We start from the raw sequence: 26,969 nt of genomic DNA on the forward strand, positions 1-26,969 counted from the left end.
AGAGAACGACCCTTTGCTGGAGCACTCCCTGGGCAGCCACCGCTGGAGGAGACCCACAGATCGGGCGTCTGAGAGGTGGCATACAGCAAGACCAACACAGGAACGGAAGCTAAACCATTTTTTTTTCTTTATCTTGTTCAGAAGCATGACAAGATCTTCATGCTCAATAGCTGTTTTGCAGATATCTAAGCATGACTAATTTTGCCAGGAAAAACTCTGAAATCCCAGTGTTTTAGTGCAAAGTCTTTGTAGTTAATGAATTCCCTTTTTGTGCGTCTCTGTGTGTATGCGTGCATACCCACTAACAAAAAGATTAACCTAAAACAGTACCTCATTGGAGAAAGTATATATAAGAACTGCCAAGGAATGTTAACCTTAAAGTGGATTTTGAAAATAATGCCATAGGGTTTTATTGCTTATATGGAGCTCCTTCCTCTTGTTAGGTCTACTTAACTAAATCTACAGAAACAGACTGAGTTAATCTTTGTCTGTTCTTTGGAAATGAAGGCAGCTACCATTATCTGAGTTTCTAAATTGTAAGATAAAAGGAAGAATCATAGAGTCATTTTAGGCAGATATTTTAAATTTAAAAAGCAGCATCATATTGAAATTTTCTTGGGAATTCTTTCATGTTACTAAAGTGGGTCATAAACACGCACATGGACACAGTAAGGATAGCTTTTTTTTTCCATAAATCATACCAGTCAATTAAAACAGGTTTTGACGGTCCTAGCATCTTCATTAACACATTCAAGAAAAAAAGTCATCCTACTGGCAACTCCCAATCCTGCGTTTATTAAAAATAGTATAAATACAGACATTCGGCTCTGGTCTTACAGGTCGCTTTTAAGGTATTATTACATTTTTTACTACTTTTAAGTGTTAATGTGTGTTTGTTGGCTTATGCAAAGAAGCTTTAAAATGTATTCAGAGTAATAGTTCACTACTAATTTGCTTTATTTTTAAACTCTGACCTCACATATTCTACTCTCTGTAATTTTCACCTTGAAAATTTGCAAATACTATTTGTATGAACAATTGTTTCTTGTATTTTAATACATGAATTATTAGCTCAATTTTTCTGAATATCATGAGACCTCATTTGGATAACCAAATTTGTGAAAATGATGGATGCATAGTACTTTACCAGATCAGATCTCAAGAGATACTTATTTACTGCGACATATGTACTTTGTTTCTTAATTCACTAAACTTCAGAAAGAAATTGGCATTTGTGTTAACAATAGTTTCTAGAGTCCATTCAATTGTCTGTGTTCTGGGAAATCAGTAAGCGCAGTACACGAAAGGACAGAACTTCAGCTCGCTTTGTTGCAGAAGTTACAGGGTATATAGTAAATTAAATATAGAGGGGAGAAGCAAGGAGGAGAGTGATCTTGTTGTACAGACACTGAAGGCCCTCTTACCAAAGTGAACTCCTTTCCAACCCTACAATTCCTACACAAATCTAAGACTTGACTCCTCTCAAAGTTCTCGCAAATGCCTACTAATTGTTATCACTTTGTTTTCTGAGTAGCTGGGAAGAAACACAGAGCCAGACAAATAGATGTGAGGAGAAGCTCTATGTTTTGCTGTAAAAACAGTCACTTAAAGGACTTCAGATCCAGCTGCGATACCCGGAACTGATTGTATTTGCTTTAATATCTACCATAAGTAAAATAGGAGTAACTGGGTTTCTATGACTTGCAGGTCTTGTGAAACTTCATCAGTTTGTTATGAGACACTCTAAAATTACAATTATAATAACTGTACTAAATGCACATTTAGAAAGAGAGAAAATATTTCCTCTTTGGTGCAGAATGGCTAAAATTAAATCTAGGACCTAATCAAATAAATCAGGTGCAACATATAAAAAAAAAGGAGAACAATTATTTCACCAAATGAAGGTGGAACTCTTATTAGGAGAAAGAAAAAAAAAATACAATTTGTGGCAATGTAAAGATTACCAACACATACACAGCCTTTAAATATACATACATGGACACATGCACAGGAAGAAATTAAGTCTGCCTGTGCTACCAATGCTGGTATTTCTTAACAGGAGTTCTTGCCTTTGCAAGTCTTCTTTTTTTTTTTTTTTTTTTTTTGTTACAACAGAGAGGTAGTTTCTTCCAAAAAAGAACAGTATCTGACTTACAATATTTAAAGCGCTTGTATCTACATATCTATAACACTGAAAACAACAAAAATGAAATCCAGAGAAGGAAGGTTTACTAACTGTACAGTCGGACAGCACCATCTTATCATTTAGCATTGTGTCTCTCTTAATAACCAAATGGCAAACTTCAATAACTTATTCATCTACCCCATTCTCAAACTTTTCATAGCTCCTTCCTATAACAACATTCCTCCTGCCACTAACCTTTCTTACAAGGGAAAGTTCTCATGGCATCTGTTCATCTGCCAGCTGTGCAGCATCACTAACAGATGAGGGAACAGCAAGACTTGGGAGAAGAAATAGCTAAAGCTATTCTGAACTGAGCCCCACGTTAAATTCACCTATACTGTAAAGGCACACTCCTTTGTCTCTTTCCAGGAACCCCCCTATAGAGCAACAGTATTACTTTCCACTGACTTGTATGTTTATCGTGGGTTTTGAGTTGCCAAGAATAAAATTTTGGTTTGATTCATCAGTTCTGCCCATCCTGTAACTCCCCCAACTCTCAGAGTTACTTCTTACATAAAGGGAGGGAATGCAGTGCCTTGCTCTGACCAGAATGTGACAGACCTCCCTATCGATCTTTAAGGAGAAGCTTAACTTGTGGTTTGCTGAGGAGACACAATGAGAGCCACACAGACTGCAGAGACAGATGGAAATAACATAGGAAAAGGAATCCCTACGACAACAATTGGGATTTATGCACAAATTTCTTTTATTCACTTGATGCATAAACATAATTACTTTCATTTTTTTTAGCCCTGCGCCTCGTCCTTTCTCAGTTCCTTCACACAATACATTTCCACCATGAAATTAGAATTACACACACAAACCAAACCTCATTTCCATACATGAGATTTTAGAGTTGTAAGAAATCTCCAAAAATGGGACAGCTTGCTTTATGTTTTGGGATAATTTCGGTCAAACACAAAGAAAGAGAAACTTCAGCGCAAGGGACTACCAAAACTGAGCAGTGACAGGGCTGCTTCCTGTAGCTGAGGGTAACACTGGCTCATTCCTTGCTTTGTGGCCCAGCATCCCAAAACACCGACACTCACCACCTTAAAGCAAAAAACTCTTCTTCTGTTCTCAGGCTAGAAACTTTTCTGTAGCTGCAGCTTGTCCTATGCAACCTGCTTGTTTTACAAAGCTTAAGAAAGAAAAAAAAAAGCAAAAAAAAAAAAAAGCACAACCCCCCTGCTGTAGTTAATTGCCCAAAGTCCAAAATCTGAGGTCAATCATTGTGCTAACGCACTTCCTTTTAACTTTAAGGTTGTATCCAACCTCTGCAGCTATGCAGAGACCAGAAAATTTCTCAGTTCGTACGCACTGTTATGGTATCATCTACAAGGAGTGGACTACTGCTTTGAAGCCAACACTTGCCTTGATCCCCTTGATAGCGAAAATCCACTTGACTTTAGAGGTTTCAAACTTTTTCCCCATGACGGAAAGTTTTATTTAAATAGGAGTCAACCTTAAACTGGTCTAATTATAATTGCCTATCTAAATTTTCTTTACTCCTCCCCATGCACGATGCATGAAGCACTGAAAAAAAAATGGCTACACACAACCGTGGTACATGGCTAAGTATCAAGACACCAAATACTGAAGAATTAAAGACTATACTTCCTCAGAAAGCACTTTGGATGGTCATATTGTGTAGAAATATGATTTTTTTTCTCCTATTTGCACCCAATCCTACTGACTGTCACCTGGACAGTACATGGGCTTAGATACTCTTCAGCGTTAACAGAGAAAACTTTTATTTTAGAAATGTACTGAAAACTATCTTATTCATCATTAGCATGAGTTCTGTCTTGAAAGAAACTGTAAATAAAACTCCTCCTAAAAATGTGTCCCTGCGTGCACATGCAGTGCAAACACCTGATTCTGCTTTAGTGTTATTGTTTTACAATTGTTGTATTTCAGTAAGTTTTCTGAAAAACAAAGCTAAGTGGATTTAAAGTGATGCACCGCAGGGAAGTTGGATGATAAGGTGACATAGCAATAGCTGTCAGTGACTCCTTCTTAACAGGAGAAATGAAAATGAAGGATTTCAGCACACCACAGGCTGCAGGTCTGCAGCCTCCTCCACTGTTTGCCAAATTAGAGATCTCACCTGATGAAGATGTCAGTGGCAATCTGTACAAGAAACATTTCAGACACACTGGTACAGGGCAATTCTGGGCTTGCAAAAAAAGGCACGTTGAAAAGAATATTATTAAAGTAGCTCACAGACGAAAAAGAAAAAGAAAAAGCATATATAGACAGAACAGCATGGAAGTGCAAAGTTTTGAAGTGTTTATAAGTTATAGGACTTTTTGCTTAGTAAAAGCATACCCTTCAGAAGTTTATTGTGCTATGGTCTCAGATACCTAGAACGAGAGGATCTAGTTAAAAATGCTAAAGGAGCCCTCGCGTGAATAAAAAGCAGCATGTTCGGCAGCACCTGTAGAAAGAAGTATTTCAAAGATCTGCACGGAGTTTAGTACCAGACAAAACAGCGTACCTGGGGTTGGCTGCTTTCAGCCCGGGGAAGCACCTACCTCCACCTGAGAGCCGCAGCGGGTTTGTCCCGTTCCCCGTTACTCGGGCAGGAGAAATTCACTGCTCCAGCGATCCTCGACGCTCGCCGCAGCCCCAGAGAGCGCAGGCGCTTCCCTCGCTCCGACGGCCGGCCAAAAAGATTAAAAAAATTAAACAAAAACACTTTCGACAGCCGCCTGGCCGGGCAGGGCACCCCTTCAGTAAGCCTTTCGGCGGCTGCCGCGCCGGGTTTGACAGCGGGAGTCCCGCGTTGGGGCCGTCGGGGGTTGCGCTCCCGCCGCCCCGCGAACCAAAATGGTTCTGGCAGGGCCCCAGCGCCGCCCGGGGAGCCGCCGGCACGGCCCCGCCCCGGCCCGCCCCGCCGCCCCCGGCCTCCCTTCCCTCAGCCGGGCGGCCCGGGGGCGCCTCCTCGGCCCCCATGGCAGCGGTGGGAGCCCCCCACCCGGCCGCCCTTACCTGTCGCGGCGGGGAGCGGGGCTGAAGGGCTGGGGGGGTGCTGCCGCCGCCGTGCGCCTACACCTGCCGCCGGGCCACCACGGCCACTGGCCCCGCGCCTCGCCTCGCCTTGCCCTGCCGGGAAGGGGAGGGAAAGAAAGGAAGGGGAGGGGGCGACGAGCGGCGGGGCCGGGTCGGGGGACGCTCCCCTCAGGGCCGGGGATCGCGCCGGCCTCCCCCCGGCCCCCCTTCTCGGCGGTGTCCCTGTGCCCAGCCGCGCTGCTCCCAGGTTTTCCCTCTCGCGCCGTGCCTTGCCAGGCCTCCCCCAGCGACAAAATGGTGGGGTGGGTGAGGTTGTTCGCCCACAGCGCGGCTGTCCCGGCCCGGGTCCCCCTCCAAAACCTCCTCGGGGATCCCCCCGGTCAGGGGGAAGCCTGTGGCGGCCACAAAAGCCGGAGGAGCTGGGATCGCCGGTTTCTGTCAGTGCTGGTGGAGGTGGTGTGCAGTGGCACCAGAGTTGCGCCTTCAAGTGAGGGCACAACTTCAGACCCGCACACCTCGGATATGATCCTTCCGGCCTTTACCCTTCACCAGCTTTAGCCGTTTTCAGTTTAATTTAGGTTCAAGCAGAAAGTTTTTGGGGATTACCTAGAAAATCAACAGCACTGCGCCTTTCTGCAGTTAAGGTAGTAAAGGCAAGTGTGTAGTAATCTCTCTTTAACTACCTTTTTTTTTCTTTTTAAACACAAATGTCTTCATTTTTGTCAGTGCAGAAAGAACGCTGTTCATCAGGCCTGCCAATACAGTTAGGAAAAGCAAACACATCTTTTGACCTATTTCCTTGCTGCGGCTGAAAAGAAGCAACAAAATGCAAGATTCAAAGAAAGAAAAAAAAAAAAAAGACAAAACAATTTAGATAGAGTTGTTTAAGTAATCAGTTGGACTGCCTGAAAATAAAGGTGGTGAACACCTGCAGAGCAGAGCAGGGAGGTAGGTGGGTTTTGTATCTCATTACTCATGAAAAGGGAAACCTTGTAATTTCTCTCTGGTGTTTTAGTTACAGTTTGAGTTGTCAAGTTCCCCGTGGAAGTTGCAATACAGAAAAGCTTAAAAAATACAAAAGGGAAAAGCCTGACTTTCAAGCTAACACTTCCACATGAGATAGTCAGCTCTGAGCTTCCATTCCAAGAAGTACACAGGCACGCACCTTAGAGAAGCATGCTGCTCATTAAAAGTCATGCCAATTTCAGAATTTAGCTACACTTACTTCCATTATATTCAGTAATAGATCAGTGATTAGGCAAATGTGTTTTCCTTTATTCTAGTTCTCTTTTGTACTCTTACCAAAGCTTTGTATACAGTCATTTTCAATATTTCCTTCTATGCTCAGTTAATTGTGTAGTTCCTTGCTCTTTTGTGCAATGTTCTCACAGCTTTTTGAAATAAAAAGAAAGTAATTGTAAACCCACAAAACTGATGGAGTAGCTAAATTTTTTAAACTCCAACTCCAATTTGGACTTTGAGTTGACAGCTGTACTTTAAGATACCTCACTTGGATGTGTTTTATTTATTTCCTTGATATAATTTATTTCATTTCCCTAACACAGTTGGTACAGTGAAGAAAAGCATATGGTTTCAGGTTGAGCGATCATAGCCTGGAACTCTGCCTCACGTCTACTTTTCTCTGCCAGCATAAAGCATGTTAGAGCACTCTTTTTTTCAAAAATTTTTGCAGTATTTTGCCTCACATTTTTCAGACTACAGTGTATAGAATAGAGGAAAAAAATAACATTTTCAAGATCCTTAGTAAGAAAATTATCAGTTATGCCTCATGTGGACTGTTATGAGCTTTTCCTTAATGCCCCCTCAAAGAAAGAGGCAGCTCAGCCTTACTCTTCAGAAGATAGTTTCCTGACTCAGGTAAATGCACTCCCTGTGTTTGCCTTTCAAAACAACTGGCTGTAGACTTTTTACCAACTGTAAGGTTATGCCACTTTCAATCATCATCCGCTTGGTGAGGGAGGGAAACAACATATGTGACACGTGTCATCCCTTACTGATTCACTCCACGGCCAAGCAAGGCTTGGACAGACCACCCAGTAAGTAGCTCGGGTGCAAAATCCCTTTGTATCTGTGTCAGAGCATTAGAGCTTGGTGCCATCTGGTTTGAGACTACTACTGTCATTTCTGACTGTGGGAGCTGTTGCTCAGGTGTTTTCCACAGTGTGGGCAATACTCACATGTGCTGAGCAGGCTTCCTCTGCTTCCAATCGTGACTAATACAGCGTAACTTCATGAGAAACACAGAAATTGCTTGCTTGAAAAACTAACATTAGAGGAGTATTCTATAAATATCCTGATCATAGCTGTAGGGCTACAACTGTGGTGTCCTTTGGCAAAATTATATTGTCTTTTTTCTTTTTTTTTTTCTTTTTTCCTTTTTCTTTTTTTTTTAATTAAGAGTGGGAACAACCAAGGAGAACAGAGAAAGAGTCCACCAAACCGCATGTCTCCTTGACAGCTCTCTGCAGACTACCAACCACTGTCCTGCGGCATTTGTTGGTGCCAAACAGCCCTCTAAGCTTAAGAGCAGTTAGTCTCTGCAAAGACATCTGAGTATACTCAGCTTATTGCAGAGATAGGCCCCTAACAGGAGTGGAATTATAGTTATTTTAATGATTAAATAGTAGCGATACCTTTTAGATATCAACAGGATTATTTGGAGGAGAAAAGCAATGACAACTGCATTGGGGCTGAAAAATGGGGTGTATCAGGTTGATCTTATCTTTCATCGTGTTTTTATTTATGCTTAGTGAATTGGGATATATCAGGAGTTGAGACCAGTGACTACAGATTCCGTGGATTTACAAAGCAGCATGTGCATTTATTTCACTGTTATTTGTTAAAATACTTTAGATTGTCCATGCATACTGTGATAGTAATATCTAGTCCAGTCAAATCTACTCCTTACCTTGTAAGTAAAATCAGAGCTATACATATACATGCCTGCATGTTCTCAGGATATGCTGATTTGTTAGGCATTATAAGCTAATTTTGAGACATGAGCTGAATAGTTTAAAAATAGTTATTCTGATTTTTCTATTGAGTAGTAGCACTATTTTGTTGTTGCTCTGGATTTGTTTCAGAAGCTCTTTACAAGGGCAGCTCTCTCACCTTTCAAATTGTTTTTAAGAAGAATCTTGGAGGGAACCCCAAACTAAAACTACTTCCTGTTCTCTTGTAGATCTTCTCATAAGGCAAAACCTGAAAGCTTTCAGACAGCTAAAACTGTGGATGAAATGGGAAAGAACGAAAGAGATATACTAAAAGGATAACTGTATTTTGTCAATAAAATGAATGTCATAAACATCCAAGTAATGTTTAAAACTGTAATTGTCCAAAGCATTATATTTTTAGAAACCTACAAATCCACTGGCAGAAATTTATCTTGATTTGCATTGCTTGGCTTTACACACTGCACTTATCTCCTCCTGTCTGTTTTTGGTGAATGTTAACGCTCCGGAATGTAAAGTTTAATCTCAGCTTTGGTAAGCATATATTAAAGCAATTTTTTACACTCCCATTTCTTCTTTTTTTTTTTTTCTTCTTTTTTTTTTTCTTCTTTTTTTTTTTCTTCTTTTTTTTTTTTCTTTTATTGTTGTTTTTAAACTCAAGGACATAACCATTGAAGGAAACAGCTATTTGAAATGTCTCCTGTTAATCTGTGTTTTGCAGATCAGAAACAGGGCTGAGTGAACTGGCTGAAGTCCTGTAACAAGTCAGGAGTGCAGCTGGGCAAGGAGTTCCAGAAAGAAGACTGTCCTCACTTGTCAGAAATGTAGGGTTTAGTGGAGGATTTGTTAGTGCTAGGTCAGAGGTTGGACTAGGTGATCTTGGAGGTCGCTTCCAACCTAGATGATTCTGTGATTCTGTGAAGCAGAGCTATTGCAGTCTAGGGTAGGGGGGCAGTTCAGATCAGATAACTTGTATCCTCCAACGCTGACCTCCTTCAAAGACAGAGAAGTTCCCTGTTAGAAACATCTGAGAGTTGAGCACAGAGAAGGGGAAGGTATCTTAAATGACAGCTGTACCCCTGGGTTGCCTGGAGTCTCGGCAGCATGCCGTCTCCTCTGCATCAAGATCTGAGGTGGTCTGGGGGAAGCAGGAAGTCAATCGCACGGTCAGCTGTATCTGTTCTGTCTCATCAGGTAAAAGTGTGAACTTTATGCTATTCTGGCCCTTTCCCAACAGCATTACAATGTGGTAGTGCAGGTAAGGATCTCACTCAGAACTTGTAAATTCTAGTTATTGTCCTGTATCCTAGGCAACAACAGAGGAGGTGGAAAAAATATGTAGTTGATTTCTGATGGTTTGAAAATAGTTATTTTACCAACACATTACACAAAGTGAATTTCCCTCTGACTTTATGGAGTTCCTGGAGAGAAAGAAAGTACAGAAAGCTTATAAAGCATTTCACAGATCCATGGCAATGCTGTCTCTCCCATTTTCATCCTCTTTGGTTAGGACTGACTTCTCCTTAAAATTTGCTTTGATAGAAAATTCAAGATGTGATTAATGATATTTTTCATGAAAATTGTCTGTTCAACTGGAACATTTGATTGGTTTTATCGGAGGACCAAAAGCTCATGCAGACATAGAGTTCTAACTCTTTTCCTTTTTTAAGAGCATCTTTCTTCTTCTTATGACCTGAAAATTTCTACTATTTTCCTACCCAACTCTGCTCCTATGTTAAAATTATTTTAAAGCACTAATGGCTAGGATCTAAAAATTACCAAAAATCTTTCTTCAGAATAAAATGAGTGTTTCTTTAATTATGTGTGAGTTCTTTTAGCTTAAGCCCATGACTAGGAGAGGGAAAGGAAATCTGGTTTAGGATTTTTGAAAGCCTTGGGTTAGCAAAAAGGTGTAGGAAATTATATGTTTAGAATTCTTAGTTTATGGAAATTAATTTTTTCTTAGATCTCACCTTTTCCTTTCTGCTAATTGGGAATAGTATTAAGGGATAAAAAGTGTAGAAAAGACAAGACATTAATAATATGCAGAGTCTCAAATCTGTAACCTGAGGTCTGTGTAAATGCTAGTCCAATCTGAGGCAATAACAGGTCTTCTTGAGTGACAAGCAACATAAGGCATTGTGTCTGGGAGCTTATGTGCCCTATTCCTTTGGTGCAACCTATCTTCATTCACTTCTCCATTCCTTTAGATAAACCGTTGGGACTGCAGGCAAGCCATAAGGGATAAATAAATTCAAGAGGAAGTGAGTAACTTTCAAACTCCAGTGCTACATCGTATACTCTAAAAGATACACATAGAGACACAGAGGTGATGAAAGACCTCTCAACCCCACATGCTAGGTAATAGTAAAATGTTTGTTTGGCTGTGGCTCCTTGATATTCTTTTGTCCTTCTTTCTGGGTAAAAAGGACATCCTTTGTGAATTTAATTCATTTATCTGTAAAATAAAGATAAGAAGAACACATACCTGTTACCTCACAATGACCAATGCGCCTGTTGGTTGCCTATCACAGTAAATATTTTAAAACAATGAAAACTTCAAATGAAGCCACTGCCAGCCCACAAAGCAGCATGTGATTTCTAAAAGGTTACTTGTCAATAAAACTAGAGAGACTCTTCTCAGAGGAGCAGCAAATTGAACCAGTTTTGTGAGTGTGTCTTTAATATTCAGGCAGTTTATTATGTTGCACATACAATTCACATAGGTTTAGGGTAAATAGTATTTGCACTGTTCTCTTCAAGTTCAAAGTAAATTCTCTTTATTCCTTTTAAACACAAAACACAGGTAAAAAACTTCACGTTGAACTTCCTAAACATAGAGCAGATCGATGCTGCTTCCCGCCACCCCATGTCTAAATGTGTCCAAGGCAGTTCTCTTGTCAACAGCTAATCACCATTAACTGACTTCAAATTTATATGGCAGAAGAAGCCGATAAAGCTTTACCTTTCTTTTTCAGTGGATACCTGAAATAGAGAAAATTTCTAGTGATCTAAAATATCGCAAGACCCAGAAAACCGAGTGGATAAAAGATCAGAAGCAGCTAGAATGAAAATAAATCTTTCACGTAGGAAATAATACCTCAAAAAAGCACATTCCTGGGAGGGACATGCTGCAAGCTTTCAGGCAGCATGCTGACAAGCACTGCTTCCAGCTGTGGCTCTTCAGGGATGGTCCAAGAAGGATGATCATGTGTTTATTTGGTCAGTAGCCACTCTCTCTCTCTAGCGTGGCAGATAGGCACTGCTGACCAACCCAGAGGATGAGAGAACAGCCTGTTTCAGCAAGCACGTTCTTTTGGCCCACCGCAAGGTCAGAGAATAAGGGTTTTCTGGTTGGGCTTTGTGGGAGGAATGACAGCATTTTTTATTTGGGTGAACAGGACGTAAGGCCAGTAGGTGCACCTTCTGACTCTCTCCACTTTCCTCCTGTGGTTCTGTGTTCAGAGGACAGTTAGAGCCTGCCTGTGCTTTCTGTGTTAAAGCAAAATCCTATAGATATTACTCGGGTAAAATGCATATTGATTAATACCCTCAGTTCAGTGTTTTGCTCTTTCTTAATATTGCAGCATTTAACATTCATTGGTTATACCCTTCTAAAAGGTGAAGGACTTCACTGAGGTCAAAGCTAGCTGTGCTATTGTTCATACAAATAATGTCAGATGTTTTTCCTTTACAGCTACCAGTTAGTTCGTCATTGAGTTTAAAACCCTCATAAATATATATTTCATTGTAGCACTGTGGAAGCATTATGAGTTACTGCAAATGTGTCAAATATAATAAGAGCATGTATGAGGCTGACCGCTAAAAAGGAAATTCTCTCACAAAGCAGAGTAGAATATTTATTATCTTCCTCACACACTTCAGTGATGAACTTGTGAGTTGCCTATTTCCAGAGGCTTACTTCATTAGAACGGCCTCAGCTCTGTGCTTACTCACTTTTATTTTATTTTATATTTTTTTTCTGACCACAATATGATAAATCATTGGTACATTGCATATAGGATAGATATATAAGTTAAAGCACAGTATGTCATGAAAGAAAGATCATGTATGTATCTAAGTTTGTAAATATCTGTTCATACGTGCCTGACATGACTAGTTATTGAAGTGAAGCATTGAAATGAAAAGCAAACAGCTCCATCTATGTACATTTTTGTTATCCAGGTCTTTGTAAGATTCTGATATCATCCTTCTGCAGTTTTGGAAAACTAAGTTGCTCTATGTTTCAGTGCCCAAAGCATGAAGATAGACATCAGAAGCAGTGGCTTTCATTCTCACTTGTGTCACTGGGTGGCCTTAGTACTTCGCACTCACCAGGTACTTGATAAGTGTCATTAAGTTGGTAAGTATTATGGCCTCATGTCACAAATGAGGAAACTGAGTCTCAGAGAATGCAATTAATTCAGATGAGGACATACAGTGTCATAAAAGTTTTTTTTTTTCTTTTTTTTTTTTTTTCTATTTTCTGTGTTTAAACAGAGGTCCCAGTCTTGTTCCCTTTGGGGACAGAAATTTTGGCATGGAGTGTGCTGTGGTAGACAGTGAACAGTGTTATTGTCAGAGTTTCTGTGGATTGGCATCTGCACTCATTCACTTATGTCACTTATTCAGTGACAACTGAATAAGACCTGCAGTGGAATAAGACTGACAACTGGAATGAGACTGATAGGTCAGTGATTTTTCATATTGTATAGAAGTGAAATTGAGGTTTAGAAAAAATACCCTCTGCTTGAGTGACATTGTTGTGTGCAATACATGCACAGATAGTTTTAGGGGGCCCCTACTGGTGTCAGGCAAAGCATGTAATATAGAAGATGTCTCTGGAATTTCACTGAAATTAGCAAAAAAGAAAGTGGTAGATTTTGAGCCAAATCATTCAGCTTAACTACATGGATTTCATCAGCCTGTCAGCACCACTGATTTGGGAAGTCTTGTTAGTATTTAAACAGAAGAAGACTCATAGAAGTATATCATACAAGAGGAGGACTGTTGTACATGCTATACTGTTTTGGGAAGCTTTGCTATACTGAGACATAAAAGGCAGATGAAACCTAGAATACACAGTGCTCTCTCAAATGTCAACACTGGGGGAAGAAAATCCAAGACTTATAGTGTTGCATCCTGAGCATTTCACTCTCCTATTTATTCAACCAAATTGACTACAAAACAAAATTACCATCCCTGTATAGCTTTTATTAGATTTGGAAGGTCTGAGCTTGGTAACCATTATTTATCGGTCTTTATTTTCCCTCCTGACCTAGGCAGTGAATATCTGACAGGCTAGAATCTGTTCATCTTTCTGGCTGACTCTCTTTGGGGGCTTCATGCAGATGGTGTTACAGGAAGCAGCAAGGTCAGAGAGGGATGAAGAGAACCAGGCTTTACTCCACAGCTGCTACTGACCTACTGGGATTGAGCTATGCAATTGCAACTTGTCTTATATGGGATCCATATGCTGTAGAAAGAAGGGAGCAGAATGATGGTGTGGAACTGGTTCCAGCAACTGCAAATGGTTGTCCACTGGTACATGGCTGCCTTCCTTCTCCTGAGCATCCCTCAGGCTTTTTACAGCTGGGAATTTTTACCTCTTTCCTCTCAACTCAGACCTTGAAGAAGCAATGGGAGGGGACATCCATGAGAAGTAACACACAGGGTTCTGTATACCTCTTTGTACTCTGGGTTGTATAGAAGCAGGGGAGATATTTCTCAGCATTAGAAGGGAATATTTGTTGCCTTTCTGCCATGTTTTAATAACTATTGTGTGCTTCTAGAGCCATTCTTTTTCAGTCTGAGGTGAAAAGTAAGAGTGATTTAAACTAAAAGCATGAGAGCTAATTAAGCTTAAGTTAATTTTCTTTCTCTAGTCATCTCTGATGGTATGGAGTGATAACTTTTGCAACTCTGAACCTTCAGATTGAATATCTTGTGTATTTCTACCTTATTTTTATGCTTAGAACTGCTTCCTTGAGACACATACTCTAAAATGAATTAACTCTAATCTTTTAAAGAGCTTTTTCTCTTGCCTTGTCAGGTATTGGCCATTCCTAGTGAAGCAGAGGTGTTTTTTGTTTGTTTGTTTGTTTGTTTGTTTGTTTGTTTTTACCAAAAGGTCATGAAAGCCACAACATTAAATGAAAATACTTTCAGAAATGACTACTTATTTACAAAGACTGAATTAAATTAATGCAGAGAGGGGCATCTGAAGACAAGCTACTACAATATGCAAAATCCTCATTTGGTATGCAATTGGAATGTACTAAATTTGTTATCATAGAATCATAGAGACATAGAATGGTTTGGGTTGGAAGTTACCTTAAAGATCATCCAGTTCCAACCCACCTGCCATGGGCAGGGACACCTCACACTAAACCAGGTTGCTCAAAGCCTAGTTCAGCCTGGCCTTGTATACCTCCTGATGGGGCATCCACAACTTCTCTGGGCAACCTGTTCCAGTGCCTTACCACCCTTTGAGTGAAGAATTTCCTCCTAGTCTCTAATCTAAATTTTCCCTCTTTTAGTTTAAAACCATTCCCCCTTGTCCTGTCATTATCTGCCAAAGTAAAAATTTTCTCTTCATCTTTTTTATAAGCCCCTTGTAAGTACTGAAAGGCTGCAATGAGGTCTACCCAGAGCCTTCTTTTTTTGTAGGCTGAACAGCCCCAGCTCTCTCAGCCTTTCTTCATAAGAGAGGTTCACAAACCTGCTCTAACAGGTCCACATCTTTCTTGTGCTGGGAGCCCCAGACCTGGACGTAGTACTCCGAGTAGAGCCTCACAAGGGCAGAGTAGAGGGAGACCTGCTGGCCACTCCTCTGTTGATACAGCCCAAGACACAGTTGGCCTTCTGGGCTGCATGCGTGCACTGCTGTCTCATGTTGAGCTTTTTGTCCACCAGAACCCTCTAGTCCTTCTCTTCAGGGCTGGTCTCAATGAGCTCTTCTCCCACCCTGTACTCATGTCTGGGAATGAACACATTAAACTTCCATTTGTTGAACTTCATGTGGTTCACATAGGTACACTTCTCATGTTTGTCCAGGTCCCTTTGAATGGCATCCCTTCCTTCTGTTGTATCAACTGCACCACTCAGTTTAGTGTGCTGCAAACTTGCTAAGGGTGCACTTGATCCTACTGTCTATGTCATTGATGAAGATATTAAAGAGCACTGGTCCCATGACAGACCCCAGAGGGACACCAGTCGTCACTGGCCTCTGCCTGGACTTATAGCTGTTGACCAAAATTCTCTGTCTGTGGCCATCCAGCCAATTACTTATATACCAAATAGTACACCCTTCAAATCTGTATCTGCCCAAGTTAAAGATGTCATGTGGGACCATCTCAAAAATGTTACAGAAGTCCATGTAGATGATGTTGGTTTGTCTTTCTTTGTCTGATGCAGTCACTCAGTCGTAGAAAGCCACCAGACTTGTCAGGCTGGATTTGCCCATGGTGAAGCCGTGCTGGCTGTCTCAGATCACCTCCTCGCCCTGCATATGCCTTGACGTTTCTTGCAGGAGCATTTGTTCCATGATCTTCCCAGGCACAAAGGTAAGGCTCACCAGTCTGTAATTTCTTGGGTTCTCCTTTCTACTCTTTTTAAAAATGGGAGTGATGTTTCACTTTTACCAGTCACCAAGGACTTCACTTGACTGCCAGGACTTATCAAATCTGATGGAGAGAGGCTTGGCAACTACATAAACCAGTTTCCCCAGGGACCCTGGGATGCATGGCATTGGGCCCCATAGACTTGTAGCTGCTCTGTTCCATCGGGTGGTCTCATACCTGCTCTTCACCTACAGTGGGAGGGACTTTGCTCCCCCAGCCCTCATCTATGTGTTCAGGGACTCAGGAGACATGGGAAGTCTGACTGGCAGTGAAGGCTGAGGCAAAGTTTTTGAGTGCACCTCCATGTCTGTTTTTACCAGTTCAACCTTCTCATCCATTAGAGGGGGTAAAACCTCCTTGGCCTTTCTTTTCTGAGCAATGTACCTATAGAATCCCTTCCCGTTATTCTTTGCATCCTTTGCCAAGCTCAGTTTCATCTGTGCCTTGGCTTTCCTTATCCCTTCCCTGCAAGTCTGGACTGCATCCCTGTACTCTTCCCAGGCCATGTCCCTGCTTCCACTGCTGTGGATTTCCTTCTTGCATCTCAGTTTGACCAACAGGTCCTTGTTCAGCCATCCAGGGTTCCTACCTTTCCCTGCTCGATTTCTTACAGATGGGGATGGAGTGCTCTAACACTCTAAGAAAACTGTCCTTAAAGAGTTGCCAGTTCTGATCAGATCCTCAGTCCCTAAGGACAGTGTCCCAGGGGATCTCTTCCACTAATTGTATAAACAGATGGATAAGTTCATCTACCTTATAAATGTATTTAATATTTGTACATTCATTTTATAAGGCTGTTTTTTGAACATTCAGTCTAGATGGTATCTGTTTAATACAGGTATTGCATTTGATAATACATGATGAGGTAAATAAAATTGATAATGAGATGTATCTGAGGAACAGCTAAAACACTTTTAGAGAACAATACCTGATAAGAGTTGAATCGGTTTAAAAAAAAAAAAAGCCTCAACGCAGAATACCTCTAGGCACAGAGAAGAGGCGTAAGAGAGTGGTATTTCTCCTGTATTCTATTGTTATAATGTGAAGCCTGTAGAAAGGCTTCATTTAAATTTAATTTAATATGGATTAGATTTTCTGGAAGCAATTCATGACCGTTTACTTGTCAATTAAGCATTTCAATTAATGTTACCTCCCCTTTCCCCCAAGGTTTTTTATTTTTGATAGGACTGATTCATTTCCAAATAGCTGAGGCATTTGCTCTTGACTCCAGATGAAAAAACAACAGCAGCTCAATGAGGTCCCAGACCTATTTTTAGCAATGAAGTATTCGGTCCCTAGACATCAGTTCTTGGGCAGGCTGTATGGAGGAAAAATGTCTATATGTCTATCCCAGATTTTCCTGAATAGTTTTCTAAAACAGAAACAATGTTTTTTTATTTTGGAAAACAAACAAACAAAACCACTATCTTGCATATTCTGAACATTAAATAAAGAAATATGCAAAGGATGAAAGCTTATTAGTTTGAGAAAATGGTAATCACTTCAAACTATTGAGAGATTTCTGTGCAGGAATGACTACAAGAAAAATATACAGCCAAGCACTGTGACATTTGAAGCAGATCCTTTCTGTCATTGTCAAAATTTCCTGTTCAGGAAAGAACAGGATTATTCTCAGCAGTGTCTCCATATAAATAAAAATTATAAGACCACACATAAAGTACATATAAAATATGTATAAAGTGTGTATATATACAGAGAGAGATTTTTTTGTTGTTTGATTTGATGGAATTGCAAAGGATGATGAAAACAAAACTGCTACGATTAATATAATGCTAACACTTTAAAATATGTCAGAATGTGTTCTTTCAAGCAGGTAGTTTAATGTCAGACCACTTTACCTCATTTGCAGTACTTTAGAGTGATCTTTGTACTTTCTCTCCAGGGAGCTGGTGTTGTTTGAGAGCTCAGGTTGTCCTATCTCACTTAGAGCAATCTTGGACAGTTTTATTAGTATAGTAGCCAACAAATAGCAAAAGAAAAGACACAGCAGTTAGGATTGCATGTTTGAGCTAGGATTTCCGCATCTTTTCTTTGCCACCTTTAAATTTTCTCCTTATAACTCTCTATTTGTAAGTAAGTGATTGATTCCTACCGTATCTTATGTATTTTTGATAAGGACACTGAATTAAGTTGAAGAGCTGAATACGATGTTGGGAGTGCTGCTGACTGAAATGAGATTTTAGGTCACATAGGTAGAGTTTTAATTTGGACAATTGGCACTTCAGATTTAAATTTTACTGTTGGTGCCAGGGAGTTCCTCAGGTTTATTCGTGCTGCTTGTATGTGAACAGCCAGATCTCAGGTGGCACTTTGGGTGGGGTGCTGTGGCAGATGTTTCCAGGCATCCCTGCCAATTTGAATTACTCTGTGAATCTGTATTTGTACAAAAAGGGGAGAAGGCCATGTCTGGAAACAGCTTAAGGTCTATGCAAGTAGGTATGAGACTTCTTGAAGAGGCTGAGGAACTTCTCTCAGCAATTTGCTGTGGAGACATCGCAGTACAAACTACCAAAATCAGCTGTATGAGTGTGCTTACTCCTGCAGTAACCTGTCTTGCGCCATGGTGACAATGGACCTGCAACTAAACATCAGTTGTTTATGTTAATTTATTGGCTTCCTCATGGTGTATTATTTAAAATTTGTTGTGTGTAGCATTAAAATAAATAAATAAATAAAACATTGGATAAAACCTTGTTGTTGCTTCAAGAATTGGAGAACTGGCATCAGAATGAGGAGGTGCCTTGTGTAAGCCCTACAAAGGCATGGTATTGGGTGTGATTTAATCTTGTTTTCACTCTAATTTTTCATAACTTCAATAAGAGTACAGTATCAGAATAGCATATCCTTATAAAAGCAAGAAGTTAGAAAACAAGTTCATCTTGTTTTTCATTCATTTTCCTGAAATAAGTAAACCAACTGTCTCCTTCTTTCTTTTTTGTTTATATGCATGTCTTCTTCTTGCCCTAAAATCTGTTTGGCATCTGAGTCAGCAGACCTTTGCTAGTTCTGATAGATTATTTCTATGCATGTATTATGCCTCTTCAGAGATTTAAGACTTTGCCAAAGACTGTGGAGTTTATTACTCTGCAGTGGTTCAGTTACACATTTGAACTCTAATATGAGATTTCTAAATGAGAGACCTAAAAGCACAAAAGCACACAATATCAGAAAAAGACCTTTCCATAACTTTACACTGCGTGAAATAGAAATGTCTGGTGCACAAAAAAATGTTTTGTTTGGGTTTGTTTGTTTTCTTTAATTTGATTCCTTAATAGTATCCTCCATCTGAATGGTCAGGAAGAACAGAACAAGTCCTGCTGTGTCTATTCATATTATTCTAAAATTCTGTTTATGGATACTGTATTTCAATTTTACTATTGCATACATTTAATTTAATTGGATATAGCATACTATACACATACCTATAGCTAGCCATATGCATATATATTTTCTGGATCAGAAAGATCAAAAAAGAATCCATACTTTAAGAAAAACATAAAATGGCTTAATGAGAATGAGCAGAATAATATTTTATTTTTATTATTATTATTAAATTCTAGTGGGAGAGTTTTTACAGTTATATTTGAAGGTAATTTTTTAATACTTTTTTTTCAATGATACAACCTCCATGGGGAAGAAGGACTCCATTTATAAGACAATTTGTGTTAACGTTGTGACTTTTCTTTTCAATGTAGAGTCTTAAAGAAAGCAGATGTTTGGAAAACTCTTAAGCAGTTTTTACAATATCTCCTTAACAAACTGCCACTGTTTCAAAAGTTTAGAAGAAAAGGCAGGGCCTGAATGTTATGTGCATACGCTTGCAGAAAGCAGTTGCAACAAGCATCTGTAAGAGAACTGCAGAGCTTATCATAAACACAGTTATCCAGATGCGTCAGTGTGCAATTCAGTTTGTTTCAAATTAAACTTGTCAATTACTGCAGTGAAAGTGGAGTTTTTAGACAGGCTAGTGGGTGTGTTTACACTGTGGTTGCTGCAGCTCCGGTGGACACACCTGAGTTAAGCTTCCTAACTGGATGCTGCGGGCAAAGTCAGTGCTGCAGCACAGAGCCCAGTGCAGGCCACTGCATGAATATTTGCGCAGCTGTTGGAGAGAAGGGTTTGCAGTCTGCTGAGTTTCATTCTGTTACTGACGCTGGTATGCAAATGTTTTAAGGGATGTGGATGCACAAACCCTGTCCAATGCAACTGATCTTGGTCTCCTTTGAGAACTGTGGACACACTTAAACAGTGCATTAAAATTGTATTTTATGCAAAGATCCTCCACATGGCAGTGAATGAGCGTGTTTCAGAACCCACCAGCCACAGAGCTACCTCCGTGGGGCACAGCACTGTTGGCAATTAATTACTCTGAGAGATGGAATCAATTAGCTGGGCATATCAACACTAAATTGAAAAATACAGCTTCAGAGACCTGAGTTAGTGCCTAATCTCAAGGACTAGCTGTACACTGGAGCTGACTGGTTCTCTAGGTTTTCATGACAGGCTTCTGTATAACAACATAGAGTAGCTGCATACTGCCTGAACTCTCCTGAAAATGCTGCTACCTTTATAACTTTTTGGAGAAGGTTCCTTTTCCATAATAGTAACATCTGTTAAGCAGAATTTTCAATCATATTGAAACCTACCAGATTTAAATTTTACAGATAAATGAAATTAATCAAAATTCTAACCACTTTCCCATAGTCTCCAACATGGCTCTAAAAGACAGACAATAGCATTTTGCAATATCTTTTAGCAGGCATCTATGGATCTCATGATGTCCACACCCATTGTGTGAGTTTTTCACTGTCAATGCAGCTTCCACAGGTAAGTGCCAAAATAAACATTCAGAGAGCTTGTATCGCTGAATGGAGTGATTGCATCTGTAGGATTGTAACCGCTCCCAAGTATGGTGGTAGAAATAATTGTTAGCGTGCCGCACGTGCACCTCTTGCTTTTTTATTGGTTTTGTTTTTGTTTTTAAAACAAAAGCTGTAAGGAAAGCAAAACTGCTTGTCGTGTTTGGAGTGCCCCAGCATCACTTGTACCTGGATAAAGTGTATCCAGTTTCTTAAGCAATTTTCCTTGTGAAATCTAGAGACTGTTTCAACTGATTGAGTTATCAGGTCATTCTGAAATACTCTTTGTTGACATCCTTTTGTCCCTATTCTTTGTTGTCCATTCTTTGTCTTACACAGCTATGGATTCTCAACTGTAGTACTGAAGAAATAATAAATAAATAAATAAGTAAAAACATATTTACTGTGGAGTCCTTTTACAAAGTTACATACTGGATGAAAATCAGATGCACAAACATCAGCCAGCCTGATTTTGGGAAGTGTTTCAACTGGTGGCAGAGGTGTGATACAAAATTGGATGTCAGTTAGGAATACAACAAAGAATCTGATTCAGTAATAGTCAAGATGTATCTCATATATGAGTATATTGTAGATATTTAGATAGATACATTTTGTAAAGTAGAAAATATTTTGTTTTACTTTCATTTCATGGTAGTTATAACTGTGCAGCAGGACTTCACAAATCATTTGGAGAAAACATTGGAATATGCTATATATATGAATGCAAAATGGTTGTACTGAACCTTTACTTTATGAATAATTTTTGTTTGTAAATCTTGGAAGGTGGCCCACAGCATTTCTGGTGGCCTGATCTTTCCATGTTTTGTCATACCTGTAGGAACTGAAGGAGTCTTGCTTAAGATGTTCACAGTTTATTCTAGTTAATTAAATGTGTGGACCTTTGAGAAAACTCTGGAGTCTGACTGTATCCTGTATATTTGTTGCCACAGACCTGCTAAAGCTTAATTAATTTAAATGCATATGAAAGGAGTCCACATAAAGTCTCAGATTTCTCTTAAAGAAGCAGAACTGAAGTAGTGAGGTTTTCTTTTCAGAGAAGTACTGTAGTTTTTATTTGCTGTTCTTGCTTTAGTAGGTGTCCAAGGACAATTACACTGATCCATCATGAGCACTGTTTAATCTTAACATAGTTCTGCTGAGAAATCAGAGTCAGGGTTTGTTTTGTATTAATAAATAGAAAAAAGTCTGTGTAAAACAGCAGATTAATTTGTTTAATAACAAAGCCTGTACAATCTAGGTGAAATGATTTCAAAGGAAAGTAGCCAAAAGTATTATCCGAAAGCTGATATTAAGAAAATATGAAAGCCAATATTAATATACAAACACGTTCTTAACATTATCCTAACAATTTCTTGTGGTTCCTGTGACACATTCTCTGTTAAAGTCTCCAAGTAACCTGACTTTTCTGTTTTACTTCATCTTCCTACCTCTTTTACCAATCATTAACTCTGATACTAATTGTTCATAGTTCTTCTTCATGACCCCTATTATATTGTTTTGGTTGGAGTTCACTAAATACTCAAGTATGCCTTCTTCCACCTGATTTTTTCCTCTTATTTTAAAGCACTGCTGGAAATGTCTAATGTTGATTTGCTCACAGTTTTGTCTTCAAAATGTTCCATATCTCCCTTTATTAGAGATCAGAATGAAAAGTAAACACAATTTTGTATTACCACTAGCATTTAAAGTGTAATGAGTTTCAGATTAGAAAGAATAAATTAAAAGAAGGAATTCATTTGCAATTTTCTATTATATTTTGTTTTAACAGCTTGGTTTGATAAGCAGTTGCTGAATGATTTTTGAATAAGATCAAGGTTTGCAATAAATTCCCTATGTCTGTGATTGAATTTTGATTATTTATTTTTTAATCTGATCTAGTGGGAGGTGTCCCTGCCCATGGCAGGGGGGGTGGAATTAGATGGTCTCTAAGGTCCTTTTCAACCCAAACCATTCTACGATCCTATGACATTAACGTATTTCTAGGCTTGCAACTTACAACAAGATGCAGAATGTAATAAGAAAATGAGATTTTTTGTAGTTTTGGAGATGCAGACCTGAGCAATGTTACCCTGGGTCCTCCCCCTGTATTTTCCAGTCTTTTCTGCAATCCGAAGACAGTCAGTGACAGAAGTGGAGAATAAGTGATGAAATTGATCCATTTTCTGTAACAATTCTCATTTAAAGAGATCTTGAAAAACCACTGTGTGCATTCCAGTAGTTTCTCTTGCTCTTGTTTTTCTGTGCTTTGCCTGTTGTCAGCTTATAAGGCTCAGTGAGCAGATGGACAAAGATCAGATATGAGTTCCTTCAAAACCAGGGAGAAAAAGCCTTCAAGCCTTTCTCCTTATGCAATCGTAAGTGTGTATTAAGAAGTTCAAACAAGTTTTGAAGTGCAAAGCCAAGAAGAAAGAGAAAGGATTGAAACAGGGCAGCCTGGGCTTGAACAGGACTCCTGCATTTAGCAGCAGGTGTGCTGCATACAAGGGAGCTCGGTTCTTCAGTGCTCTCCTTGGTGATGGCTCTAGAGTGTTAGTGGAATCTGTCTACTGGTGTAAGCCCACTTGAAGAGTGGGCTGAGAGAATCCTTTCTGAGACCTGCTCTAGAGTACGAGGGCCTGGGTGGCAAACTGTTAGGGAATCAACAATTCAGTACGTGCAGAGTGTGCCCTACTTTATTTTGCAATAGGTTCGCCATGTAGGCAAGCTCTTACTCGTGCTTCCAAAACAGCACACACAGCCAAGCCCTCTGGGGTGGCTTCTGGTGGTGGCAGTGCACATGGCTCTGTGTTCACATTTCTCTGTGGGGGGAATGTAGTCTCCTCACTCAGGATTTTTAGCTCTTTCTGGTTAGCCCTTTCTGATGGTTACGAATAAATAATTTCACTTACATTTTCTTCTAGTGAAGTAGCAAGCATAATTAATGGTAATGAACAAAGTCTTTTACAGGGGAACAAGTTTTCCGGAGGGATATCTTTAAAACATATTTACAGCTTGTTTACGTACCAGTCATGCTTACAACCAATTTGGTTCTCTTTTTCTATAAAACATTCAATCAGTAGGAAGACTGGTTTCTCCCTTTTACCTTATTTTTGTATTAAATAAATTATATAAAGTGATATATATATTTATCTTGGTTTTGTATTATAAAAGGGTCACAGCACACTCTTTCTTATTACAGAAAGCACAGTACCCTAACTTTAACTTGCTGCCATGTTTTGCTTTTATAGTCCAGATTTGGTTGCTTTTTAGGGTAGTGAGTATGATTCCAAGTTGTTTAAATTCTGTTTAAAGACGTTATCACTCTTTCATTTATGGTAGCCATGAAAAAAGGCTTGCTTAGACATGATTAGTTTAATATATCAGATTTATGCTTAGAATCTTCCAGAAAAGATTTATCTGCATATCTGCGGGTGTATTTGCCCTTCATAAGAATAAACATTGCATATGTGATAATTCATTATCAGAGGGATTTTCAGTTTGAGGTTTTCTGCTTCTGTGCTGCTTCCTTTAGAGGCAAGCTTATCAGAGATCTAAGCTTATTGTTGATGTCCTATACCATAGGAAATATTCTTATGGGTGTTATTAGTAGTGTCTGAAAGATTCCAACATTGGAGAAATAGATCAAGTTCTGCATACCTTTTCCGTGTAGCCACTTATTCATGGACTGCGTAGAACAGCCAATGCACGATAAGGAATATTCTCACAAAGACTACATAATTCGTCTCTGTTTTAAGAGTGTTGCAGATACCACTTTTAGGGGATGCAAATTACTTAGAGAATGTGGATGGTTTTGTTCCCACTGACGCAACAGTAATACATTTTCTTACTAATACAAATGACTCGAGAATGAACTTATTCTTGATGTTGTTTTAGTCCCCAGATTTGTTTCTTTCTCTGAAAGACCTGGTTCAGCTCAGACAGTTTGTTGTGGGGCAGTGGATTCAGCTGGATGTGTGTTATCCAACTGAAAATTTTGTCTTGGGACACTTTGAGAGAGCAGCCTTATTTGCAGCTACTTTGTTTTCAAGTACAAAGAAATCCACAGATTTCAAAATCAGGATCAGACCCACAATTTAATAAAGGTGTCGTCTTGTTTCCCAATATTGTTCTTATGAGCTTGGCACTTGTGTTTCTCTGTGGAAATGAATAAAATTTAAGCACCACTTGAAATGAAAATACACTCCACAGAGACACAACCGTCATGACCTTCTTTCAGTTATTAATAGCATTTCATGGACAACTGGGAAAAGCTTTCATCACACAATCTGTGAAGTTATATCCAGTGCTGAAAGATAATAGCTGCATTTCAGCTGGATGTTGTACACCTTCAATCCTTGACGACTTCAGAAGGACAAAGAAAGGCTTAGGGCCAACAGAAAAGGCTTAATGTTTTTAATGTCAGGCTAAATTAGTTTAAAATAAATCACTTACATAAAACCACCTATACATACAGTATTTTTTGGCACTTTTTCTCTCCTGTTATTTAACAAACCCAATGATGACAAACAAGTCAACATTATGCCAATATGTTAGTGGTTTCTGCTCTTGTTTGTTTCTGTTACTTGTGGCTGCATTTACCCTGCATGTCAGTAAGTGTTTTCTCTTTTTGATTAATAGTAATACTCAGTCAGTGACATATCTTTTGTTTGTCTTTTAGAAAGCACTGTATCGGAAATGGACGTTAACAGATCCATAGTAAGGCTGCCTTTGCTGTTCCATTAAGTTTTTACTCTCTATTATAATTTGAAGCAGTAAATTTCTTTATGCAGCACATATCAAAGTGGCTCAGTTCTGACTTCCGGATTACACCAAATAGTGATTTTTCAAAGCTATCTAGATGCATTTTTTTCACTAGAAATAATGAAGTTATTCAGTGAATTTTTTAGTTAAAGATAGTGTGTCTATATCACCTATGTTGCTCTGAAAACCACATAAATTTGATGAAATTTTTGGCACCAGATTGTTCTAATTTAGTCCTTAGTTTGAGTTAGATGTGATTTGTTTCTGTTTACTGTAAAATTATTTTACTTCTTTACTTATAAAATAACAGTAAATTACTGTTGTGAAAACCTCCTTTAACTGTTAAGCATAATCATAATAACAGTATGAATTGGAATTGTAATTAGAGAGCTCTTTGTGATGCTAACTGAGAGGTTTTGTGTACAAAAACCTTTCCCAAATCTTTTGGTCATGTTTTGTGCTTTTGCTGTCAAATAAATAGTTGGTCAAATCTGGCATTAGTAATGTTAGTTTTGTAACTGAATTTAATGGCCTCAACTTGTTATATTTCTACACAGCACTTCCTGGGACTTGGAGGATACAAACAAAGAAATTCTCTGCTTAGAAAGCTAAGTATGGTCACGGATAACTGAACTCTGGGATCTCCAAGAAAACTTTGTAGTCAAATGAGAGACTTAGCGCTTCAGAGAAATAAAACATAGGGAACAAAAGGCTGTGAGTGCTTTTACAGTCCTTCTGAAGAGAAATGCTTGCTCCAAGACATTAACTAATCATTGGTCACTACTCAGGTATTTCTCACCATTTTGAGCAGGGAAACACAGCTGGCCAAAAAATTCAGATTTTTCTTTGGAATACCTACACCAGATGTTTGAACTGTCCTTGCTTCTGAAGGGAGGTTTCTTCTGAGAAATACTTGCTTTTCATTTGAGTACAAAGTCTAGTGGTTTTCTCATAATCAGTCTCCTAAATGGATCTTATCAACTTGGAATAAAACCATGAGAATTCACCACGTGGAAGCCTTGTCTGAGGTTGAAAGCAGGTTTGTGCCTTCAGAAGTGCACTTTTCTGTGCAGAGCTAGCAATGAAATAGCTTAATTTTATGAACCTCTGAATGGAAATGTATTTAAAAGACAAACTATATGATTTACCAACGTTTGTCATTCACCCTGTCAACGTTATTTTGTTCCACAGTGCTAAGGAAACAAAAGTTATATTTTACCATATAAATATATTCCAGAACGTGACTTGAGTGGTCAGGTATTTTAAAAAACATTACTTGCCCTATCACCAGTCTGACAAATAGTGTCAGAGCAGCTGTGGAGCTGTGGAGACCGATCATCAAGTGATACAGCTGTATAAAAACCCAATAGTCAAGACAATGATGACTAGGAAGACTCTTCACTGCAAATGTGCACTAAGATGCTCCTCTCCACTGGTTTCTCCTGATGTTTCCAGTCTGAGCACAGGCTGGGCCTGAGCTTGCTTGGTGGAACAGAGTTAAAATTCACGAACAAACTGCTGTTTGCATTGCCTG

The 26,969-nt window shown here is 39.3% G+C and overlaps 1 protein-coding gene across 1 annotated transcript; it reads left to right on the top strand.

Annotated features, from left to right (window-relative positions):
• Nucleotides 1–659: 659 nt before the first annotated feature.
• LOC308185809 (uncharacterized protein) lies at nucleotides 660–26,737 on the top strand (the record flags this gene model as incomplete). The annotated part of the gene is made up of 5 exons (XM_080574371.1): nucleotides 660–668; nucleotides 4,666–15,737; nucleotides 20,572–20,642; nucleotides 25,353–25,390; nucleotides 25,993–26,737. The coding sequence occupies 2 exons, from the start codon at nucleotides 660–662 to the stop codon at nucleotides 5,689–5,691; spliced, it is 1,035 nt and encodes a 344-aa protein (XP_080430497.1). The 3' UTR covers nucleotides 5,692–15,737; nucleotides 20,572–20,642; nucleotides 25,353–25,390; nucleotides 25,993–26,737.
• Nucleotides 26,738–26,969: the final 232 nt, after the last annotated feature.

The sequence above is a fragment of the Anser brachyrhynchus genome, assembly GCF_964034855.1.
Source record: "Anser brachyrhynchus genome assembly, chromosome: Z".
Lineage (NCBI taxonomy): Eukaryota > Metazoa > Chordata > Aves > Anseriformes > Anatidae > Anser > Anser brachyrhynchus.